This window comes from Ranitomeya variabilis, chromosome 3, assembly GCF_051348905.1.
Source record: "Ranitomeya variabilis isolate aRanVar5 chromosome 3, aRanVar5.hap1, whole genome shotgun sequence".
NCBI lineage: Eukaryota > Metazoa > Chordata > Amphibia > Anura > Dendrobatidae > Ranitomeya > Ranitomeya variabilis.
Window position 1 is genome coordinate 113,366,271 of NC_135234.1, and position 26,673 is coordinate 113,392,943.

The 26,673-nt window shown below is 42.6% G+C and overlaps 1 protein-coding gene across 2 annotated transcripts in view; it reads right to left on the reverse strand.

Moving 5' to 3' along the window:
* Positions 1–26,673, reverse strand: part of LOC143815394 (septin-5-like) — a 151,087-nt gene that overhangs the window by 44,112 nt on the left and 80,302 nt on the right. For both annotated transcript variants that reach the window (XR_013223736.1, XM_077294530.1), the window contains exons 2-7: positions 19,972–20,796; positions 8,778–8,871; positions 7,419–7,505; positions 6,166–6,289; positions 5,855–5,989; positions 3,360–3,477 (exon numbers count right to left, since the gene is read on the reverse strand). Coding sequence is in view for 1 of the 2 variants with exons in the window: in XM_077294530.1 (XP_077150645.1) it covers positions 3,360–3,477; positions 5,855–5,989; positions 6,166–6,289; positions 7,419–7,505; positions 8,778–8,871; positions 19,972–20,796 (1,383 nt within the window). In the remaining variant the exon portion in view is untranslated. The remainder of the gene's footprint in view (positions 1–3,359; positions 3,478–5,854; positions 5,990–6,165; positions 6,290–7,418; positions 7,506–8,777; positions 8,872–19,971; positions 20,797–26,673) is intronic.

The following is a 26,673-nucleotide window of genomic DNA, read 5'->3' on the forward strand; positions in this document are numbered from 1 at the left end:
ACTGATGCAAGCAGCTGCTTTATGCTTGTAAGCAGCGCATAGCAGGGACATCATGCACTGCTTGTAAGCACAGGGGCAACTGCCAGAATACTCACTGCTCTGCATGTCGGTTTGTTTTTTTTAATATTTTCTGATGGGGCCATGCATACCAAGATAGGGGTGGGGGCCAATCATACCAGAATAAGGATGGGGCCATGCATTCCAGGACAGGGATGATGGCCAATCATACCAGGTTAAGGGTGGGGCCCTGCATACCAGGTTAGGGATGGGGCCATGCATACTAGGACGAGATGGGGTCCCTGCATACCAGGATAGGGATAAGGGCGATCATTCATGCCAGGATAAGAATGAGGGGGGCCATGCCTACCAGGCCAGAGATAAGGGGGACATGCATATCAGGATAGGGATTAGGAGGCATGCATAACAGGATGGGGATCAGGGCCATGCATACCAGGATAGGGAAAAGGGGGCCATGCATACCAGGAAAGAGATGAGGGGGTCATGTGTATCAGAATGGGGATGAGGGGACTTTATATACCAGAATAGGGGATATTAAGTACAGAATTGACCACATTTTTTGCTTCAATTTTTTTCCTTATTTCCTTCTCTAAAACTTGGGTGTGTCTTATGGTCCGGTGCGTCATATAGTCCGAAAAATAAGGTAGTATATTTCCTATCAGGAATTAATATGAGTACTCTGGTTCTTGTATTGCCACCAAATTATTGGTCTGTGTTTACTGTACAAGTCCTGCATCTTTTTTTCATGTACCTGTTGTATAGCAAAGGCTCCTCATGAATAAATGATGCCATGTCTATAAACGTATTTCTTGTTAAACACATGCAGAGAATGGTAAATCTGCGACTTTATATCAGATAATGAGATATAAATATCAATGACGCCAGTCCCTACCGGGCATTAGTGATATCGTATCATCAGTGCAGGAACTAGAACATTGTGATCCACAGTAAGAAGATGACTACCAATGATTTATCCTATCTTTCATCAGCATCACAGCACAGGAAAAATCCTATACATTTAGTGTCAAATTCTGGGCTATGTAAGGATCATCTGTCTGTAGGATTATGTATGCTATTTAGAAATGAGGCAAAGAAAATGTTGCATTAATATACATTATAAGACCAATGTTATAGTTCTGTATCGTGTCCATACTACCTAGAACATGCAGCCTAATGGAGGGGAGTGGGGTATGCAGCACTGGAGATAAACAGGTGAGCATAAAAAGGATTCAATTGTAAAAATTCTTGTTCTGAAAGTTTATCCAATCAATCAATACTAAGGATCTGGAGAAAAAAACTTTGGGACAGACTGGATCATGCATTATGGATTTACCTACAGCCCCATTGCCAATATCCTTTCCCATTTCTCGACTAATCTTGATGGATGTATTTGAACATTTTTAGAATTTAGGTCAGGACTATTTAGGGTTAATTTGTCTCTGTTAGGAGGGTTACATCACCAAATTGTTTTTGATGATATCCATTAACTATCAGGATGGTGAGCAGGTTTTACTAGCCTGCTAAAATTTGGGTATTTTAACCCCTTCCCGACCAGACAATTCTCCATTTTTTGCTCCTTAATTTTTCTTCCCCTTCTTCCACGAGCCATAACTTTATTTTTATGTTATCATTTTATTTTTTATAACTTTATATTTTTTCATCAACAGAGCCGTATGATGGCTTGTTTATTTGGGGGTGAGTTGTACTCTGAAATTGCACCATTCATTTTATCATGCGTTGAACCAGAAAGCAGGGAAAAAAATTCAAGTGCGGCGAAATAGCGGGAAAAAAAAGAACAACTCTTTCATTGCTTTTTGGGTTTTGTTTTTGCCGTGTTCATTATATGGTTAAAATAATAATATACATAGCTTTTTTAAAAAATTTCAGAGACGAAAAAAATCTGTAAGGCCTGTCCCACACGTCCAGATAATTCCGGTACCGGAAAAAATCGGTACCGGAGTTATCCGTGTCCGTGTGTCCGTGAGCTCACGTAGGCCATCCGTGTGGCACACGTGCGGCAGCCGTGTGCCGCCTGGGTACCACACGGACCGTGCAGGAGAGACAGCGCTACAGTAAGCGCTGTCCCCCCAGCATGGTGCTGAAACCGCCATTCATCTGTTCTCTCCAGCGCTCGCTGGGGAGAAGGGATGAAAAATCTTTTTTTTTTTTTTGTTTTTATGTGTTTAAAATAAACTTTAGGGCATCCTCCCCCCTCCCACCCCCTGTGCGCCCGGCCGCCGGCATTAAATTACTCACCCGCCTCCCTCGCAGTGTCCTGTCCGCACCTTCTACTGTATGAGCGGTCACGTGGGGCCGCCGATTACAGTCAGGAATATGCGGCTCCACCTCCCATAGGGGTGGAGCCGCTTATTCATTTCTGTAATGGGCGGCCCCACGTGACCGCATACAGGAGAAGCTGCGGCCAGGACAGGACACTGCGAGGGAGCCGGGTGAGTATTTTAATAACAGCGGGCGGGCGCACAGGGGGTGGGAGGGGGGTGGGGACAGGGATCTTTATGTTAAACACCAGAAACAACAAAAAAAAAGGATTATTCATATCTTCTCTACAGCAAACACTGCTGCAGAGAAGATATGAATGGCGGCTTCAGCACCACGTGGGGGGGACAGCGCTTACTGTAGCGCTGTCTCCTGCACGGCACACTGACTGCACACGGACAACGTCCGTGTGCGGTACGTGTTTTACACGGACCCATTGACTTTAATGGGTCCGTGTAATACGTGCGCTCCCACGAACACTGACATGTCTCCGTGTTTGGCAAACGGAGACACGGTCCGCAAAAAATCAATGACATCTGCACAGATGCATTGATTTCAATGTGTCTACGTGTGTCAGTGGCTCCGGTACGTGAGGAAACTGTCACCTCACGTACCGGAGCCACTGATGTGTGAAACCGGCCTAATGCTCATATATGCTTATATGTTAGGTAAGTGCCACAAAATCATGACCACAACACATTTCTTAAAATAAAGATAAACCTAATTAATTTACAACTGTGAACAAAGAGACTAACTGTTAACTATTAGCTACGTGAACACCCAGTGTTTGAATTAGGCCGGGATCACACATACGCGAGATACGGCCGAGTCTCGCAGGTAAAATCCCTCCTCTGGCGCCAGCACTCCGGAGCGGAGCGTGCAGCCGCATAGCAACACATGGAGCAGCACGCTCTGCTCCGTAGTGCTGGCGCCAGAGGAGGCATTTCACCTGCGAGACTCGGCCGAATCTCACGTATGTGTGATCCCGGCCTTAGACATAGTGTTACATTTCCCCATTTTGATTGATATGCCTTCTGCAAATTATCCAGGTGTTATCTACTCACCCTTTCCTTTTTTTGAACGAGCTCAGTCGGTGTCAGACTGTCAGCTTTTCCCAGAATTGGAACAATATTCACTCTATCGTGAAGGGCTCTTAGGAATTCAATGTCTAAAGGACGCAGCCTGCAAAACAGAATAAAATGCAGATCTCATACATTGAGAAATGATGAATGGAAAGCAGAGACCAAAAATATTTAGATAGCGATACATCCTAAACAAAAACTCTGTTGTTTTAGAAAGTAATAGCAACTTGATGAGAATGACCGTAGGATTATGATTCTACTATAGATTGTTATATACATATACACTCACTGGCCACTTTATTAGGTACACCTGTCCAACTTCTTGTTAACACTTAATTTCTAATCAGCCAATCACATGGCGGCAACTCTGTGCATTTAGGCATGTAGACATGGTCAAGACAATCTCCTGCAGTTCAAACCGAGCATCAGTATGGGGAAGAAAGGTGATTTGAGTGCCTTTGAACGTGGCATGGTTGTTGGTGCCAGAAGGGCTGGTCTGAGTATTTCAGAAACTGCTGATCTACTGGGATTTTCACGCACAACCATCTCTAGGGTTTACAGAGAATGGTCCGAAAAAGAAAAAAAATCCAGTGAGCGGCAGTTCTGTGGGCGGAAATGCCTTGTTGATGCCAGAGGTCAGAGGAGAATGGGCAGACTGGTTCGAGCTGATAGAAAGGCAACAGTGACTCAAATCGCCACCCGTTACAACCAAGGTAGGCCTAAGAGCATCTCTGAACGCACAGTGCGTCGAACTTTGAGGCAGATGGGCTACAGCAGCAGAAGACCACACCGGGTACCACTCCTTTCAGCTAAGAACAGGAAACTGAGGCTACAATTTGTACAAGCTCATCGAAATTGGACAGTAGAAGATTGGAAAAACGTTGCTTGGTCTGATGAGTCTCGATTTCTGCTGTGACATTCGGATGGTAGGGTCAGAATTTGGCGTAAACAACATGAAAGCATGGATCCATCCTGCCTTGTATGGAGCATCTTTGGGATGTGCAGCCGACAAATCTGCGGCAACTGTGTGATGCCATCATGTCAATATGGACCAAAATCTCTGAGGAATGCTTCCAGCACCTAGTTGAATCTATGCCACGAAGAATTGAGGCAGTTCTGAAGGCAAAAGGGGGTCCAACCCGTTACTAGCATGGTGTACCCAATAAAGTGGCCGGTGAGTGTATATATATATATATATATATATTTTAACTTTATTTGAGGGCGAGGCTTTTTTTAGTTTTTTTTACCTCTTTTTGTTTATTTATTTAGACTGTGTTCCTATTTGTATTGTGGTCTATATAAGTGAAAGCCTGACAGGCCTCACTGACTTACAATAAGCCTATTTCCTCTGGGGTTATAGCATTATGGCTCCGATTTATTATGAACGCCTCTTGTACGCCAGTCTTAATGAAGGGTGTGCAAGAATAAAATGCACCAAATCCATTACCAAGTGCACGTCACTTAATGAATTTGGTGCTTCTTATCAGTGGCAAGCGCCTATTGCAGAAGTGCTACTCCAGGCAGGGACTGAATTAACATTTCTGACATAATGTATTTTGCCACTTTCAGTTTACTTGACAGGCCGGCATAGCTGCCTTGTCCCAACACAGCTCCTTCCACTTTTTCTGAGCTGCTTGAAACTAGCATGAAAACATCAAACCTACTTCATCATCTGCGTGTGTTTTTAAGCAACTTTTCTATTCTTTTTCTTGTGGTATTCACTGATGTCTTTTGCACCAAATGAATAAAAAATGGCTGAGAAAATTCAATGAACCTTAGGCAAAATTTTTAGGCTTTTTTTTTGTTTTCCAAAATGACGCAAGAAATGCTTAAAAATTTCTGGTGTACATAAATTCACTCCAGTGAGGGAGTGGAGTACATTTGCTACAAATTTTGCAATTTTTGGAAAAGTTGCAAATGATGACTCAGGCAAAAACATCTGGAAACCCTAATTCTGCCCACAGTGGTGAACTTAAAAAAAAAAGGTAAACGCATATATAATAGACTTCAGAAAAGGCGCAAATGGAAAGATGATTATGGTGTAAACAAAAAGAAAAAATAAAGGTGCACAATACCAAAAACTCGACAAAAATCAGGTTCAGTGCAATAATAAACCAAGCCCCAAGTCCCGTTATCATCGCCATTGCCTAATATGACAACAAAAAGGCCATAATGCCGCAAATGATGTCCTTGGCCAGAATATGGATTTCACTTTTTGTGAAAGGGAACTGAGTATTTCAGATTACTTCTCAAGGATCAGGGTGATTCAGATTTTAGCTGTGAATTTATAGGAAATATATTCAGTATACAGTAAGTTTCATAAAATGAAAATGTCACATTTCCTCACTTCATTTATGAAACTTGCAAACTGCTTTATGTTATCTGGTGTCTCAGACAGTGGTGTAATATGTCGGTTAGTCTAGGTCAAATATTTGGTTAATTATTCTAATAAATACTTCCCCCAATATCGCACATACCCATGTCCCAGAGGTGACAGGAAGTACAGACAGCAGTGGACCCGCGTGTCCTGGAGATTCTTGCGGTTTAGGCCACTCTCATCTCTGAAGTATTGCTCAAATTGTTGATCGATGTAATCAGCCACTGGCTTCCAACTGTAGGGCACAAAAGCAGATGGATCCTTAAAGATGGATCCGTTTGTCACTTTACGGTGTATATGAAAAGGTACAATCATGTGGACTTTGTGAGAAATATTACACTTAGAAATATATCACATAGAACACTCAAACCCTAAAATTCAACATGAACATCACATAAGGCACATACATACCACTCCTCGTTATTTACGGCATCCCCATAGCCTGGTGTGTCTACAATTGTTAGACGGAGTCTGACGCCCTTCTCCTGAATATCCACTGTCTGCTTTACAATCTCTATAGTTTGTGTTACCCGCTCTATAAATGAAAAAGCACATGTAAGGACTAAATGTAAGAAAAAAAATTATTTTGAAATATATGTGACATTATATGGTTCAACAGATCAATTAAAATGACATCTTGGGATATGTATAATATATGGCGCTGCGGAATATGTTGGCGCTATAGAAATAAAAATTATTATTATTATTATATTATTATTATTATAGCGCTTAAAACAAGGAAGAAGAAAATGTTTAGGACTCCATGATTAAAGCTCCATTTACACTGTGCAAAGGCCAGCGTTAAAGGACTGCCGTCTAGCAATGTGTTTGGGTGGTGGTTACTTAATTGCCTGTTTACTGTGGACTGAACGATCTGTAACAGATCGGTTAGTTGACATAGACTTCCATCATTCTCGGCAGCACAAGTTATAAGTTTGCATAGGACGAATAAAGGTTTTCTCCATTATTTGGACAAGCCCTTCTGAAATAAATGCATTGGTCCCCTCAAGTAAAATAGTTAAAAAAAACTACTCACCTCTCGCACCGGCACCAATCCAGTAAAGTCGGCACCAGGACTCGTAGATGCTTATGTGACATTGTTATACTACATGAGTGCTGCAGCCAATCAGGAGTGCTCACACCTCATACAAAGTTTCATGCTAGGAAAGTGCAAGAACTTCAACCATCTAATGGCTGCTGATTGTCATAACAATGACACGCGAGCATCGGGAAATACTGTAAGTATGAGGCTTTTCCATTTAGTTGGGGGATTACAGCACTTAAAAAAGGGTTCTCTGACTAGTGGACATTTAACACTTAACATTTTAGAGAAATTGTGTTTCACATGCTAAGCAGCAAGAAAAAAATGAAGCAAAGTCCGTGATCAACAGAATAGCTGAGCCGATAGGGAGTAATTTCAGTGCTACCTTACAAACTGCAGTAAAGGCATACAGACAGCTGAAAGGGGGTGGGGTGGTTCATGGAAACTAAAGTCCTTAAAATTGGGAACCCCATCCACATCAACAAGGGTAGATCATCAAGATGGGCATGAGGAAAAATACATAATTCTCAACTATAATAATGCATTTTAGTGACGTCAGACACAAAATTGTGGTTTATTTTACACTGGGAAATATCTTTTAAGGGAATATTATGCTAAGTACCTTCTGGGCTTGGTAGCTGACGTCCCTGATACAGATCTGTTAGAAAAAGACTGTTTATAAGTGTGGACTTTCCCAGTCCAGACTCGCCTGAATGAAAAAAGAGAATAATTAGAAGCTTCTACATCAAAGCTGAATATATCCTATAGTTTAGTTTATGCAATTTGCTAAGACACCTAGCTTGGTAAACATTCAGATTCTGACTTGATTTAGTAGGCTATGTCTAATTCTGTCGAGCTTTATGGACACATTTCTAGTCTACAGACTCCTTATATGCCAGAGGAGAAGACCAGGTAATGCTAATATATTCACAGGGATTTTATTTAACATAATGCAAATCTCAAATCCTGAAGAAAAAAAGTTTCAGATCTTCGGAAATTCTTTATACCTCGCCACAGACACACTTGTTGTATCCGAAATTGTAGCCGACTTAATTTAAATATAGTCTAGTAAACTTGTTAAACTCCATAGTTAATCTGAGGCTTGATTTTTGCTGAAAATTTTATTTATAAATTTGGAGCACATTCTAATCACTTTTAAAGGGGTCATCTAGTTTTATTGAAAAACAAACCCCCAAGCTGGATTGGCTTAAATTGAGCACTTCAGTGATTTTTTTTTACTTCTCTCTTCTTTTACAATCAAGTGTGTATATGTAATGTATACAGTAACATACTCACTGGTTGTCGTCTTCAATGGAATCTGGCCCGCAGCGGCATCACGTGACCGCATTTGTGACCTTCTGAATTTCTGAGTCTCATAGACTTACATTTAAAAATTAGCTCCACACATACATGTGTTTCTCACAAAATTAGAATATCATCAAAAAGTTAATTTATTTGAGTTCAGTTCTTCAATACAAAAAGTGAAACTCATATTATATAGAGTCATTACAAACACAGTGATCTATTTCAAGTGTTTATTTCTGTTAATGTTGATAATTATGGCTTACAGCTAATGAAAACCCAAAAGTCATTATCTCAGTAAATTAGAATAATTAACAAAAAACACATGCAAAGGCTTCCTAAGCGTTTAAAAAAGTCCCTTAATCTTTTTCAGTGGGCTCCACAGTCATGGGGAAGACTGCTGACTTGACAGATGGCCAGAAGTCAGTCATTGACACACTTCACAAGGAGGGAAATCAAGGTCCCAGAGTCTGGATGAATAGATTGCTCTGTTTGTAATGATTCTATATAATATATGAGTTTCACTTTTTGCATTGAAGAACTGAAAGAAATGAACTTTTTGATGATATTCTAATTTTGAGAGAAGCACCTGTATATATTAATAAAGACAACTGTGTAACATTTTGACTTTATCTTGTAATGTCTGCATACAAATCTTAAAACATCATTTTCTCATTACCTGCAACCATAAGAGTGAATTCAAAGCCTTTCTTCACATACTTCCGATGAACCTGGTTGGGGAGAGTAGCAAATCCAACGTATTCTCTCTCCTCCTACATGTAGGAATGACAAGCTGATGACTAGAACATATGCATAGTAAAACTAGTGTTTTGTGTAAAGGCAAACAATAAAGCCCAAAAGCTGTTACCAGCAAAAAGGCATCAGAAATACCTGTAAACTTGTACTCTGCTGAAAATGCCAGAAAGAACCAATACAGGTAAATTTATCCCCTATTCTAATTAATTTGATTCCCCTTGTAAACAGAATGAAAAAAGGAATACAATGAGTATATTATTGAATTGCTGGGTATTCCATCTTACTAATATATGTATAAAAATAGTTAAAGGAGTTTTTCTCACTGCGCCTCAGTCTCAATCAAGAAAATGTGACTGCGCTGCAATACCAGGTACAGTCACTGAACAAAAGAATAGAACCTCAAGCAGTCATATATCCAAATATAAAAACTCATTTTATTGGTACAAACAATTAAAACACCAAACCAGAAGTGCATGTAAGGGCCAAACAGATGACAAAATGTTTCACCGACATCACGCTAAGCCCAAAGTACAGAATACCCAGTTCAAGAAATATCGCTAGTCAGAAAATGTGTATATACAAAAAGATTTCTATGGTGCCGCATTGCAGAAAACAGTGCCGCAATTGAGCAATACAATGGAATGTAGTATATATAACAATTAGAGATATTTGCAAAGTATACACATCACCTGATATTAGTAGTGGATGGCATAGGGTATCCGTACACCCCGACGCGCGTTTCATTGTAATAACTTCCTCAGGGGGCGCATGAGAGGACTGTGGCCATGAGAACTTAAATAGAGATCCGTGAATGACGCCATGCTGGATCCTACTATAGTACTTCCGCCCGGTCCCGCCGCACCGGGCAGCCAACGACCGGAAACACGTGGGGCCCCACGTGATCCGGGAGTGCATGCACGGACCGCGAGAACTCAGGCAGAATGAAGCTGGAATGGAGCATGCGCGCATGTCCCAGGATGTACCGCCGCCATTTACATTGGGGGCAAGATGTAAGTATGCCAGACCTTAATAGAGCGAATCACTGGAACATCCATATAAGCAAGGTGGCATAACAGTTGCATAATATACAGGACTGACTTCAAATTATAATGACACAGGTACAAATATAACTATCTGTGTAGAATATATAAGATAGAATATATGCACAAACAATTGTCCCACAGCAGATGTGTTATGACCCCAATGGCGAGGGTCTCAGAGATATCAGCAAGTCTGCAAAGTACAAAAATCCAGCTCATAGGGCAGTGGTAACTGGGTTGACCATATATCTACTCCTAACGCCAACCCTAGAAGTAGCCGGGGAACATGCCTACGTTGGTCGCTAGATGTCTCGCGCCAGCCGGAGAGCTAACTACCCCTAGAAGAGGAAAACAAAGACCTCTCTTGCCTCCAGAGAAAGGACCCCAAAAGTAGGATACAAGCCCCCCACAAATAATAACGGTGAGGTAAGAGGAAATGACAAACACAGAGATGAACTAGGTTTAGCACAGAGAGGCCCACTTACTAATAGCAGAATATAGTAAGATAACTTATATGGTCAACAAAAACCCTATCAAAAATCCACGCTGGAGATTCAAGAACCCCCGAACCGTCTAACGGCCCGGGGGGAGAACACCAGCCGCCCTAGAGCTTCCAGCAAGGTCAGGATACAGATAATATACAAGCTGGACAAAAAATGCAAACAATAACGAATTGCAAAAAGCAAAAAAGCAGACTTAGCTTAATCAAGCAGGAACCAGGATCAGTAGACAAGAGCAATACAGATTAGCTCTGATATCAACGTTGCCAGGCATTGAACTGAAGGTCCAGGGAGCTTATATAGCAACACCCCTGACCTAACGACCCAGGTGAGAATAAAAGGAATGACTGACAAACCCAGAGTCAAATCACTAGTAGCCACTAGAGGGAGCCAAAAAGTAAATTCACAACAGTACACCCCCTTAGTGAGGGGTCACCGAACCCTCACCAAGACCACCAGGGCGATCAGGATGAGCGGCGTGAAAGGCACGAACTAAATCGGCTGCATGCACATCAGAGGCGACCACCCAGGAATTATCCTCCTGACCATAGCCCTTCCACTTGACCAGGTACTGAAGCCTCCGCCTGGAGAGACGAGAATCTAAGATCTTCTCCACCACGTACTCCAACTCGCCCTCAACCAACACCGGAGCAGGAGGCTCAGCAGAAGGAACCACAGGCACAACGTACCGCCGCAACAAGGACCTATGAAATACGTTGTGAATGGCAAATGACACCGGAAGATCCAGGCGAAAGGATACAGGATTAAGGATCTCCAATATCTTGTAAGGACCAATGAATCGAGGCTTAAATTTGGGAGAGGAGACCTTCATAGGAACAAATCGAGAAGACAGCCATACCAAATCCCCAACACGAAGTCGGGGACCCACACCGCGGCGGCGGTTGGCAAAACGCTGAGCCTTCTCCTGTGACAACTTCAAGTTGTCCACCACATGATTCCAGATCCGCTGCAACCTATCCACCACAGAATCCACCCCAGGACAGTCAGAAGGCTCCACATGTCCCGAGGAAAAACGAGGGTGGAAACCAGAGTTGCAGAAAAATGGCGAAACCAAGGTGGCAGAACTAGCCCGATTATTAAGGGCAAATTCAGCCAATGGCAAGAAGGTCACCCAATCATCCTGATCAGAAGAGACAAAACACCTCAAATACGCCTCCAGAGTCTGATTAGTTCGTTCCGTTTGTCCGTTAGTCTGTGGATGAAAAGCGGACGAAAACGACAAATCTATGCCCATCCTACCACAAAAGGATCGCCAGAACCTGGAAACAAACTGGGATCCTCTGTCCGACACAATATTCTCAGGAATGCCGTGCAAACGAACCACGTTCTGGAAGAACACAGGAACCAGATCAGAAGAGGAAGGCAGTTTGGGCAAAGGAACCAGATGGACCATCTTGGAGAAACGATCACATATCACCCAGATGACAGACATGCCCTGAGACACCGGAAGATCCGAAATGAAATCCATAGAGATGTGTGTCCAAGGTTTCTTCGGGACAGGCAAGGGCAAGAGCAACCCGCTGGCACGAGAACAGCAAGGCTTAGCTCGAGCACAAGTACCACAGGACTGCACAAATGACCGCACATCTCTTGACAAGGAAGGCCACCAAAAGGACCTGGCCACCAGATCTCTGGTGCCAAAAATTCCCGGGTGCCCTGCCAACACTGAGGAATGAACCTCGGAAATGACTCTGCTGGTCCATTTAGCAGGCACAAACAATCTGTCAGGTGGACAAGAGTCAGGCCTACCAGCCTGAAATCTCTGCAACACACGTCGCAGATCTGGAGAAATAGCTGACAGGATAACTCCTTCCTTAAGAATACCCACAAGTTCAGCGACTCCAGGAGCATCAGGCACAAAGCTCCTAGACAGAGCATCGGCCTTCACATTCTTAGAACCTGGTAAATATGAAACCACAAAGTCAAAACGGGAGAAAAACAATGACCAGCGGGCCTGTCTAGGATTCAGGCGTTTAGCAGACTCGAGGTACATCAGATTTTTGTGATCAGTCAAGACCACCACACGATGCTTAGCACCCTCGAGCCAATGACGCCACTCCTCAAATGCCCACTTCATGGCCAACAACTCCCGATTGCCCACATCATAATTTTGCTCTGCCGGCGAAAACTTCCTAGAGAAAAAGGCACAAGGTCTCATAGTAGAGCAACCAGGGCCTCTCTGCGACAAAACGGCCCCTGCCCCAATCTCCGAAGCATCCACTTCAACCTGAAAGGGAAGTGAGAAATCAAGCTGGCACAAAACAGGCGCTGAAGTAAACCGGCGCTTCAACTCCTGGAAAGCCTCCACGGCAGCAGGAGCCCAGTTAGCCACATCAGAGCCTTTCTTGGTCATATCCGTCAACGGTTTAACAACGCTAGAAAAATTAGCGATAAAACGACGGTAGAAGTTAGCAAAACCCAAGAACTTCTGAAGACTCTTAACTGACGAGGGTTGAGTCCAATCATGAATAGCTCGAACCTTGACTGGGTCCATCTCCACAGCAGAAGGGGAAAAAATGAACCCTAAAAAGGGAACCTTCTGTACACCAAAGAGACACTTTAAGCCTTTAACAAACAAAGAATTTTCACGCAAAATCTTGAAAACCATCCTGACCTGTTCCACATGCGAGTCCCAATCATCAGAAAAAAACAGAATATCATCCAGATAAACGATCAAAAATTTATCCAGATACTTCCGGAAAATGTCATGCATAAAGGACTGAAAAACTGAAGGTGCATTAGAGAGCCCAAATGGCATCACCAAGTACTCAAAATGACCTTCGGGCGTATTGAATGCGGTTTTCCATTCATCTCCTTGCTTAATGCGCACAAGGTTGTACGCACCACGAAGGTCTATCTTGGTGAACCACTTGGCACCTTTAATCCGGGCAAACAAGTCTGACAACAACGGCAAAGGATACTGAAATTTGACAGTGATCTTATTCAAAAGCCGATAGTCAATACAAGGCCTCAAAGATCCGTCCTTTTTAGCCACAAAAAAAAATCCCGCACCAAGAGGGGAAGAAGAAGGACGGATATGCCCCTTCTCCAGAGACTCCTTGATATATGAACGCATCGCGGTATGTTCAGGTACCGACAGATTAAACAGTCTTCCCTTAGGAAACTTACTGCCTGGAATCAAATCTATTGCACAGTCACATTCCCTATGAGGAGGCAATGCACTTGACCTAGACTCGCTGAAGACATCCTGATAATCAGACAAATACGCCGGAACTTCCGAAGGCGTAGAAGTAGCAATAGACACGGGCAGGGAATCTCCATGAATTCCATGACAGCCCCAACTTGACACTGACATTGCCTTCCAGTCCAAGACTGGATTATGGGTCTGTAACCATGGCAACCCCAAAACAACCAAATCATGCATCTTATGCAGAACAAGAAAACGTATCACCTCCCGATGTTCAGGAGTCATGCACATGGTAACCTGTGTCCAAAACTGCGGCTTATTTTCTGCCAATGGCGTAGCGTCAATACCCCTAAGAGGGATAGGATTTTCTAATGGCTCAAGAACAAAACCGCAACGCTTGGCAAATGACAGATCCATAAGACTCAGGGCAGCACCTGAATCTACAAACGCCACGACAGGATACGATGACAGTGAGCAAATCAAAGTTACAGATAGAATGAACTTAGGTTGCAAATTACCAATGGCGACAGGACTAACAACCTTAGTAAGACGCTTAGAGCATGCTGAGATAACATGTGCAGAATCACCACAGTAGTAACACAAGCCATTCTGGCGTCTATGAATTTTCCGCTCATTTCTAGTCAGGATTCTATCACATTGCATTAAATCAGGTGCCTGTTCAGATAACACCATGAGGGAATTTGCGGTTTTGCGCTCCCGCAACCGCCGGTCAATTTGAATCGCCAGGGCCATGGAATCATTCAGACCTGTGGGAATGGGAAAACCCACCATCACATTCTTAATGGCTTCAGAAAGGCCATTTCTAAAATTTGCAGCCAATGCACACTCGTTCCACTGGGTCAGCACGGACCATTTCCGAAATTTTTGGCAATACACCTCAGCCTCGTCCTGGCCCTGAGACATAGCCAGCAAGGCTTTTTCTGCCTGAATCTCAAGATTGGGTTCCTCATAAAGCAAACCAAGCGCCAGAAAAAACGCATCAATATCAGCCAATGCCGGATCTCCTGGCGCCAGCGAGAAAGCCCAATCCTGAGGGTCGCCCCGTAAAAAAGAAATAACAATTTTCACTTGCTGAGCGGAGTCTCCAGAGGAACAGGGTCTCAGGGACAAAAACAATTTACAATTATTCCTGAAATTTCTAAACTTAAATCGGTCTCCGGAAAACAGTTCAGGAATCGGTATCTTAGGTTCTGACATAGGATTTCTGGTAACATAATCTTGTATGCCCTGCACACGAGCAGCAAGCTGGTCCACACATGTAATCAAGGTCTGGACATTCATGTCTGCAGCAATCACAAGCCACTCAAAGGTAAAGGGGAAAAGAAAAAAAAAAATGAGAGAGAGAGAAAAAAAAACCTCAGAACTTTCTTTCTCATAATCCCACTTCTGCAATGCATTTAACATTTAGTACTGGCCTGGCAAACTGTTATGACCCCAATGGCGAGGGTCTCAGAGATATCAGCAAGTCTGCAAAGTACAAAAATCCAGCTCATAGGGCAGTGGTAACTGGGTTGACCATATATCTACTCCTAACGCCAACCCTAGAAGTAGCCGGGGAACATGCCTACGTTGGTCGCTAGATGTCTCGCGCCAGCCGGAGAGCTAACTACCCCTAGAAGAGGAAAACAAAGACCTCTCTTGCCTCCAGAGAAAGGATCCCAAAAGTAGGATACAAGCCCCCCACAAATAATAACGGTGAGGTAAGAGGAAATGACAAACACAGAGATGAACTAGGATTAGCACAGAGAGGCCCACTTACTAATAGCAGAATATAGTAAGATAACTTATATGGTCAACAAAAACCCTATCACAAATCCACGCTGGAGATTCAAGAACCCCCGAACCGTCTAACGGCCCGGGGGGAGAACACCAGCCGCCCTAGAGCTTCCAGCAAGGTCAGGATACAGATAATATACAAGCTGGACAAAAAATGCAAACAATAACGAATTGCAAAAAGCAAAAAAGCAGACTTAGCTTAATCAAGCAGGAACCAGGATCAGTAGACAAGAGCACTACAGATTAGCTCTGATATCAACGTTGCCAGGCATTGAACTGAAGGTCCAGGGAGCTTATATAGCAACACCCCTGACCTAACGACCCAGGTGAGAATAAAAGGAATGACTGACAAACCCAGAGTCAAATCACTAGTAGCCACTAGAGGGAGCCAAAAAGTAAATTCACAACACAGATGGTATATTGTAAAAGGCAATATAGGTATGGAGAACAAAAAACATGAAAATGAAATATAAAACACTGTATGCCTGCAGTATAATATACCAACATAGAACATAATTTCTTAGAAACAATCAATAATATGGGAAAATATCCCAAATATACTATGTAGTCCTATGTGGATTTTATATTGTAAATATAAAAGCAGACAAAAACAGTGTGCAGTAATATCTATTTCATTTAACCCCTCCCCACATAACCAAACACGGGCCGTATATATCACATATAAGATGAAGCCGTCTTCTCCACTCCAGAGATCTTCCAAAAACTCTAAACGGACCCAGCACTCGCTACGTTCTATTCACGAAATTGTCCTAAATAGAATTAAAAAGAATTAAAACAAATAAAAACACACATGATATCGAAGTGTACACTAAACACAGCAGTATGGTGACTAGAGAAACGGCGCATAACTAATACTCTCATTAAGTCCCTTTGGATGTACTATATCCAGGGACCATATCCACCGCGTCTCTAACTGTCCCAGACGTTTAAATAAGTTGCCCCCCCGAATGCTAACATTGAGCATATCAATGCCCCGTACTCGAAAAAGGGAGCTATCACATTGGTGGAAAGACTTGAAATGCCTCGGTAAGGTTTTTAGTAGGGTTACATCTTTTTGAGTGGCCGCTGCCTCAATTCCTAGGACATGCTCCCTAATCCTTACTTTGAACTGCCTGGTCGTCATCCCAATATAAATTAGCCCACAGGGGCAGGTGGCATAGTAGATGATATAACGGGATACGCATGTGATTCTTCTCTTAATAATATAATTTTTAGTGCCCTCTGAGTTGGTGAATGTGTCACATCTATCAACATTTTGACATGCCACACAACGTCCACATGGGGCGCAACCATTCGCATGTGGGATGTCGTCCAGGAATGACCTCAGTCCCTGACCAACATGGTGACTCCTTACCAGGAAATCTCTTAGGTTTTTGGCTCGTCTAAAGGTCAACAATGGTTTCTTTGGAAGGAACTTATTGATAATGGGGTCAACCTGCAAGATGGGCCAGGCCTTAGAGAGTGCCGCTCTAACTCTATCTGCCTGCGGATTAAATGTGGTGATGAACCTGAGTTGGTTCCCCACCGACACTACCCCACTATCCTTGGGTTTATACAGCAGATGGTTACGAGAAGAATATTTAGCCCTGTGGTAGGCTTTTTTATCTATCCGTCTGCTGTATCCCCGTTCCATAAACCGTGTTGTCAACTCAGCAGCCCTTCTTTCAAAGTCAACATCCGTGGAGCAAATCCTCCGCAACCGGAGGAACTGCCCCACGGGTATCGACGACACCATTTGGCGAGGATGACACGAGGAAGCATGTAATACCATATTGGTTGATGTTGCTTTACGGAAAATGTCCGTATGGACATTCCTCGCCTCATCTTTACCAACCATCACATCCAGGAAACTAATTTTTTCACCATTCCACTCACAGGTAAGTCTAATATTCAGATCATTGCTGTTGAGACATCCGATGAGCTGCTCCAGGTCAGCAGCCTTACCCTGCCAGACAAAAAGGATATCATCGTTGTACCGCATCCAGAAAGGGATGCGGTCCATCGATGACAGCCTGTCTGACAGGAAGAGGTCCCTCTCCCACAGCCCCAGGAACAGATTCGCATAGGCCGGCGCAAAGGCCGCGCCCATGGCTGTCCCTTGGAGCTGCAGGTAGAAGGACCCCTTAAAAACAAAAAAATTATGCCTACCACAGGGCAAAATATTCTTCTCGTTACCATCTGCTGTATAAACCCAAGGATAGTGGGGTAGTGTCGGCGGGGAACCAACTCAGGTTCATCACCACATTTAATCCGCAGGCAGATAGAGTTAGAGCGGCACTCTCTAAGGCCTTGCCCATCTTGCAGGTTGACCCCATTATCAATAAGTTCCTTCCAAAGAAACCATTGTTGACCTTTAGACAAGCCAAAAACCTAAGAGATTTCCTGGTAAGGAGTCACCATGTTGGTCAGGGACTGAGGTCATTCCTGGACGGCATCCCACATGCGAATGGTTGCGCCCCATGTGGACGTTGTGTGGCATGTCCAAATGTTGATAGATGTGACACATTCACCAACTCAGAGGGCACTAAAAATTATATTATTAAGAGAAGAATTACATGCGTATCCCGTTATATCATCTACTATGCCACCTGCCCCTGTGGGCTAATTTATATTGGGATGACGACCAGGCAGTTCAAAGTAAGGATTAGGGAGCATGTCCTAGGAATTGAGGCAGCGGCCACTCAAAAAGATGTAACCCTACTAAAAACCTTAGCGAGGCATTTCAAGTCTTTCCACCAATGTGATAGCTCCCTTTTTCGAGTACGGGGCATTGATATGCTCAATGTTAGCATTCGGGGGGGCAACTTATTTAAACGTCTGGGACAGTTAGAGACGCGGTGGATATGGTCCCTGGATACAGTACATCCAAAGGGACTTAATGAGAGTATTAGTTATGCGCCGTTTCTCTAGTCACCATACTGCTGTGTTTAGTGTACACTTCGATATCATGTGTGTTTTTATTTGTTTTAATTCTTTTTAATTCTATTTAGGACAATTTCGTGAATAGAACGTAGCGAGTGCTGGGTCCGTTTAGAGTTTTTGGAAGATCTCTGGAGTGGAGAAGACGGCTTCATCTTATATGTGATATATACGGCCCGTGTTTGGTTATGTGGGGAGGGGTTAAATGAAATAGATATTACTGCACACTCTTTTTGTCTGCTTTTATATTTACTATATAAAATCCACATAGGACTACATAGTATATTTGGGATATTTTCCCATATTATTGATTGTTTCTAAGAAATTATGTTCTATGTTGGTATATTATACTGCAGGCATACAGTGTTTTATATTTCATTTTCATGTTTTTTGTTCTCCATACCTATATTGCCTTTTACAATATACCATCTGCTGTGGGACAATTGTTTGCGCATATATTCTATCTTATATATTCTACACAGATAGTTATATTTGTACCTGTGTCATTATAATTTGAAGTCAGTCCTGTATATTATGCAACTGTTATGCCACCTTGCTTATATGGATGTTCCAGTGATTCTCTCTATTAAGGTCTGGCATACTTACATCTTGCCCCCAATGTAAATGGCGGCGGTACATCCTGGGACATGCGCGCATGCTCCATTCCAGCTTCATTCTGCCTGAGTTCTTGCGGTCCGTGCATGCACTCCCGGATCACGTGGGGCCCCACGTGTTTCCGGTTGTTGGCTGCCCGGCGCGGCGGGACCAGGCGGAAGTACTATAGTAGAATCCAGCATGGCTTCATTCACAGATCTCTATTTAAGTTCTCATGGCCACAGTCCTCTCATGCGCCCCCTGAGGAAGTTATTACAATGAAACGCGCGTCGGGGTGTACGGATACCCTATGCCATCCACTACTAATATCAGGTGATGTGTATACTTTGCAAATATCTCTAATTGTTATATATACTACATTCCATTGTATTGCTCAATTGCGGCACTGTTTTCTGCAATGCGGCACCATAGAAATCTTTTTGTATATACACATTTTCTGACTAGCGATATTTCTTGAACTGGGTATTCTGTACTTTGGGCTTAGCGTGATGTCGGTGACACTTTTTGTCATCTGTTTGGCCCTTACATGCACTTCTGGTTTGGTGTTTTAATTGTTTGTACCAATAAAATGAGTTTTTATATTTGGATATATGACTGCTTGAGGTTCTATTCTTTTGTTCATATGCTATGTTGCAGTTGTCCACGCACTATTGCATAGGTGGTGATGTATATCTTTATATATATATATATATATATTACATCTGACATATTTCAATACATTCACCATTGATAATGCACATCAGAATTCTGACAGGTACAGTCACTGTATGGTGCTATGTTTGGTAACAATGAAGAGGACATAACATTCGTTTCTGCCAGCTGAATGGCAGACATTCCAGGAGTCCGACACCCATAGTTCTGATATTGATAGCCTATCCTAATTATAGGTCATCAATATTGGATATCTCAGGTGGACATTGTATAGCCTATAAACCTCCTTATGCCAACATGCTCCACAAAAATAAATGTTATCCCTTAGATCTATATTGGAATCACATGAAACCCCTTTAATGCAAAAAAACCAACAAGAAACTCATTACGACTGAATATTTATACCTCGCTGGAGTCATAAGGGTCCAGTTTTCCCCATGGGCTTTTAGGTCTAGAGGGACTTGGAGGTGGCACCAATGGTGGACATCCCCAACCTGAAGGCAAGACAGGAAGGGTCTGGCTTTTGTCATCTTCATCATCATTGTTCTCCTTAATATGCCTGATGGAAAACAGCTCAGGCTCTAGATGGGACTGCATGGCATCATTGCATAAATGCTCTACAATCGGATCAGTGTAATATTTCTTCTGATCTGTTTTGTGCGTCTCAGTTTCTTGTTTCCACCAAAGTCTTTCCCCTGAATCTTCTATGTGTAGTTTCTCATCTAGCTGCTCATGGCATAATCTATTTTCTGGTAGGCTATCCCTGCGTTGCCACGCTTCGTCTTGTTGCTCTCTTCGTAGTGTTTCTTCCTGATATTGTCTATGGAGTCTTTCCTCTTCCTCGCGTTGCTGCTCCCTGCGGAGCTTTTCATCTCCTTCACTCCGCTCTCTGCGAAGCTTTTCTTCCCGATGCTCTCTGCGGAGCCTCTCTTCTTCTTCTTCTTGATGCTGTTTAACAAGGGACTCTTCTTTGTGATCTCTGAACAAATGCTCCTCCTTATGCTTCTGTCTAAAATGCTGGGCTTCCTCTTGTGCGTTGGTCAGCTGGGGTCTTTTCTTCTCCTTTTGTAACCTTACCTCTTCTTGCTCTCTTTGAGTAGTAATTTGTTGCTGTGGTAAATAAGATTGATCTCTTTTCTCTTGTGCTCTCTTGTTACTTTCTCTAGGAATTGTATGAATTACCTCATTCAGTTCCTCTTCATCTGAATCATTACGCAGAAAAGTTCGGATCTGGTAGACGGACATGAAAAAACAATAGGAAAAATGTAAATATTAAATTCCATAGTAACACAAGCCCCAATTATAAATAAATAATGAAATAATACATTAAATAAAGAACACAGACACCTAAGTATGCATGAAATAGGCTGCAAAGTTTATTAATGGGATAACCCAAGAATAAATAACACATGAATAAATATAAATCAAACTTTATTAAAATAATTAAATTTAGAAACCATTGTGACAAAAATAAAAAATGGGGACGGGAGGGTGGGCGCTGACCTTTTTCTTTGTTCGAGACTGGCACAGAACCCACTCAGCACTAGGTATTTAAGGATAAATTTTTCCCAACAATTTTCAATGGACCAATCGAAGAACAGCTGACAAATAACATCTTCTCTGCTATCAAGGGTTAAAAACAGGACCTGCTCGTGTCGGTGCACAGTTGACTTATCCATACCACCAATTAGATGTGGTCTTAAAATCTGCCCTGATACCATTACAACCATGTAATCCTCTTAGGTTAAAATTACCTCAAGAAAAACTAACTGCAAAAAAAACAGAGAAAGAACAAAAAATGGGGAAGGTAGGAGAGCAAGCATCATGAAATACTACAAAGGCAATAGCCATCAAATAAACCATATGCAATACCATGTGTCCCCCTAGGCTAAACACCAAAGGGGGACCTTGTCATGGTAACTTAAGCCCCAATCATAAATAAATAATAAAATAATACATTAAATCAAGAACACATATACCAAAAGTATGGATGAAATGGGCCACAATCTTTATTAATGAGGTAACCCAATAATAAATAGCACATGAATAAATATAAATCAAATTAAATCTCCAAACCATGAATCAAGCAATAACCAAGTCCACCCCACAAGTCATGTCACTAAAGAGACATGGCCATCCCAAAACATTGCATTCATCTCTCAATGATATTTTGTAAACCCATATTAAAAATATCAGTGACCACCCCTGACACGTGGACTGAGTCAGATCTATAGAAACCACTTGAAAATCCTTCCAAATCCACATGCCTGTAGTAAAATCCACCTAAAGAAGGAATTAATTTCTCTACAAATCAGGTGATCCTCTTTCTTATGCCTTCCAAAAACCAGAATTCTTTATTAAACCAGGACAGATGTGGCACAATTTCAGAAAACACTAAAAAAGTGTTGGGCAAGATACATTTTATTAAAGCGATATCATTTCTGATTTCCCACAAAAATGTAAGGGTGTTAACCTTCCCTGAGTCATTGCCACCAAAATGTAAAATCAGAACATCTGGATCGGGCCACAACATACAGAGTTTCTCAATCTCAAGAACCACTCTCTTCCTCTTCCAGAACTCTTACTTCATGCCAGAGAACTGAAAATTGATTCCGAGGTAAATTCTCAGAATACATTCCCTGCAATGCGCTCTTCTGTGCCCCAAAAATATAAGAGCAGCCCAAAATAAAGACAACAAAATGCTTATAAAGAAGAGATGAGATAAAAAGCTAAAATATGCAAGGCGGATATACAGTACATTCTAAATATGTTTGACTCCAATCTACATATTCTCATAGTCATGCTATAATCTAAACACTTTGGTAGCTGCCCCAATCCTAAAAGAATGAGTTGTAATTCTGCTATTACCCAAACATAGCAAAACTAAACACTTCTTCAAAACCGAACTTCGTTAACAGCAAACCATCTTAATGCAACAACAAATCATGACCGTAGGTCTTAATCTCAGCCATTCTTTTATATTAGCTACTTGGCATAAAACAGAACCCAATAAACTGTTTAAGATTATCAAACTTCCTCTACCTAATTGGTCCATCTTTGACTTTTTAAAATAAATTAAAGCATTAGAATCGTTGCACTTAATATCGGGAAAGGATAAATCTGACTCACTGAAATTGCTTCCTTCTACTAACTCACAAACCCTATATGCAACAAAAAGTGCTAGAACAAAAGCAGTTCTTAAAAGAACTACTTAGAAAACGTTGAAACAAACCTGAGGTAATATTTCCCATAACACACTAAGCTATTAGCGAATGTGAGAACAGGTTGTAATTTGTAGTACATAGGAAGAAAAAGATTTTTCCACCATCAGGAGCAAAACAGTAGCAATGCAGTGAAAAGACAAATGTATGTATGAGATAGCCAAGATGATTGTCTATAAAATGATGGTAGTAGCAGTAGTGGAAGGTGAGATATAGAGCCTGAAAGTCAAAAGTTCAAAACATTATTACAGGTCCTTCTCAAAAAATTAGCATATAGTGTTAAATTTCATTATTTACCATAATGTAATGATTACAATTAAACTTTCATATATTATAGATTCATTATCCACCAACTGAAATTTGTCAGGTCTTTTATTGTTTTAATACTGATGATTTTGGCCTACAACTCCTGATAACCCAAAAAACCTGTCTCAATAAATTAGCATATTTCAACTGTCCAATCAAATAAAAGTGTTTTTTAATAACAAACAAAAAAACCATCAAATAATAATGTTCAGTTATGCACTCAATACTTGGTCGGGAATCCTTTGGCAGAAATGACTGCTTCAATGCGGCGTGGCATGGAGGCAATCAGCCTGTGACACTGCTGAGATGTTATGGAGGCCCAGGATGCTTCAATAGCGGCCTTAAGCTCATCCAGAGTGTTGGGTCTTGTGTTGTGATTTTGCTTTTTGCTCCCTCTAGTGGTCATTAGTGATTTGACTCTGGAGCGTCTGTCTTTTCCTATATCCTCACCTGGGCCGTTAGTTCAGGGGCGTTGCTATATAAGCTCCCTGGACCTTCAGTTCAATGCCTGGCATCGTTGAAATCAGAGCTAATCTGTTGTGCTCTTGTCCTCTGATCCTGGTTCCTGTTTTTCAAGCTAAGTCTGCTTCCTTGCTTTTTGCTTTTGTTTTGTTTGGTATTTTTGTCCAGCTTGTTCCTATCTGTATCCTGACCTTTGCTGGAAGCTCTAGGGGGCTGGTGTTCTCCCCCCGGACCGTTAGACGGTTCGGGGGTTCTTGAATCTCCAGCGTGGATTTTTATAGGGTTTTTGTTGACCAGATAAGTTATCTTGCTATATTCTGCTATTAGTAAGCTGGCCTCTCTTTGCTGAACCTGGTTCATTTCTGTGTTTGTCATTTCCTCTTACCTCACCGTTATTATTTGTGGGGGGCTTGTATCTTGCTTTGGGGTCCCTTTCTCTGGAGGCAAGAGAGGTCTTTGTTTTCTTCTCCTAGGGGTAGTTAGATTCTCCGGCTGGCGCGAGTCATCTAGCGATCACCATAGGCATGATCCCCGGCTACTTCTAGTGTTGGCGTTAGGAGTAGCTATTTGGTCAACCCAGTTACCACAGCCCTATGAGCTGGATTTTTGTATCTTGCAGACTTACACGTTCCTCTGAGACCCTGTCCACTGGGGTCATAACAGTCTTGCGTCTCTCAACTTTCTCTTCACAATATCCCACAGATTCTCTATGGGGTTCAGGTCAGGAGAGTTGGCAGGCCAATTGAGCACAGTAATACCATGGTCAGTAAACCATTTACCAGTGGTTTTGGCACTGTGAGCAGGTGCCAGGAAGCATGAAGTGCTCCAAAATCTCCTGATAGCTAGCTGCATTGACCCTGCCCTTGATGAAACACAGTGGACCAACACCAGCAGCTGACATGGCACCCCACACCATCACTGACTGGGTACTTGACACTGGACTTCAGGCATTTTGGCATTTCCTTCTCCCCAGTCTTCCTCCAGACTCTGGCACCTTGATTTCCGAATGACATGCAAAATTTGCTTTCATCAGAAAAAAGTACTTGGGACCACTTAGCAACAGTCCAGTGCTGCTTCTCTGTAGCCCAGGTCAGGCGCTTCTGCCGCTGTTTATGGTTCAAAAGTGGCTTTACCTGGGGAATGCGGCACCTGTAGCCCATTTCCTGCACACGCCTGTGCACGGTGGCTCTGGATGTTTCCACACCAGACTCAGTCCACTGCTTCCTCAGGTTCCCCAAGGTCTGGAATCGGTCCTTCTCCACAATCTTCCTCAGGGTCCGGTCACCTCTTCTCGTTGTACAGCGTTTTCTGCCACATTGTTTCCTTCCAACAGACTTACCATTGAGGTGCCTTGATACAGCACTCTGGGAACAGCCTATTTGTTGAGAAATTTCTTTCTGGGTCTTACCCTCTTGCTTGAGGGTGTCAATGATGGCCTTCTTGACATCTGTCAGGTCGCTAGTCTTACCCATGATGGGGGTTTTGAGTAATGAACCAGGCAGGGAGTTTTTAAAAGCCTCAGGTATCTTTTGCATGTGTTTAGAGTTAATTAGTTGATTCAGAAGATTAGGGTAATAGGTCGTTTAGAGAACCTTTTCTTGATATGCTAATTTATTGAGACAGGTTTTTTGGGTTATCAGGAGTTGTAGGCCAAAATCATCAGTATTAAAACAATAAAAGACCTGACAAATTTCAGTTGGTGGATAATGAATCTATAATATATGAAAGTTTAATTGTAATCATTACATTATGGTAAATAATGAAATTTAACACTATATGCTAATTTTTTGAGAAGGACCTGTACATTTTTGCTCTTTGGTGTACCAGACTTGACTGTGGAGGAATGGGGAGAGGTGGAAGATACGTTTTATTCCTCAGTGGTGAGTGCTGGGGACTATTTGATCCAGTCAAAATTTATAAACAGAGTTTACTACACTTCGTGAAAGGCTGAAAAAGGTTTGAGATGGCTATGAATGATTTGTGTTTTCATTGTCAAGCAGTGGTGGGCTCCTTTCTGCACTCAATTTGGTCGTGTCCAAAAACTGATCCATTCTGGTCTGAGCTACTTCTGTTTCTTCATAAACACTATCAATTCCGTAGTTTATGATGGCCCCATAAGATGCTCCTTATTAAAATATGCCCCATATAATCCTGCATAAAGGTTAATAATGGCCCCATAAGATGCTCCATAGACACATTTGCCCCTTATAATGCTGCACAAATGTTGATTATGGCCCCATAAGATGCTCCATACAGACACTTGCCCCATATAATGCTCCACAAACTTTAATTATGGCCCCATAATATACTCCATATAGATATTTGCCCCATATAATGCTGCACAAACGTTATGGCCCCATAAGATGCTCCATACAGACATTTGCCCCTTATAGTGCTGCACAAACATTTTCGCCCCATAAGATGCTCCATACAGACATTTGCCCCATATAGTGCTGCACAAACGTTATGGCCCCATAGAGACACTTGCCCCATTATAGTGCTGCACAAACGTTATTGCCCCATACAGACACTTGCCCCATGTGCTGTTGCTGCGATAAAAAAAAAAAATCACATACTCACCTCTCCGTCGCTCAAGCTCCCGACACTTGCTATAGTCATCTGCTCCACGTTCCGGCGCCGCTCCATCTTCAGCGTCTTCTGCACTGACGTTCAGGCAGAGGGTGCACACTAACCATATCACCGCGACCTCTGACCTGAGCGTCACTGCAGAAGACGCTCAAAACAGAGCGGCGCCGGAACGAGGAGCAGGTGAATATCGCTCAGCGCTGCGCTCCCCTCACCGTTATACTCACCTGCTCCTGGCGCGGTGCAGTCCCTGCTTCCTCGGCGCTGCAGCTTCTTCCTGTACTGAGTGGTCACCATTACCGCTCATTACAGTAATGAATATGCAGCTCCACCCCGATGGGAGGTGGAGCAGCATATTCATTACTGTAATGAGCGGTACCATGTGACTGCTCAGTACAGGAAGAAGCTGGGGAGCCAGGGACCTGCTGGGACCGCGCCAGGAGCAGGTGAGTATAATTAGACAGCCCCCGCTCCCCCTCCCCTGCCGACCCCTGGGTATGACTCGAGTATAAGCCGAGAGGGGGACTTTCAG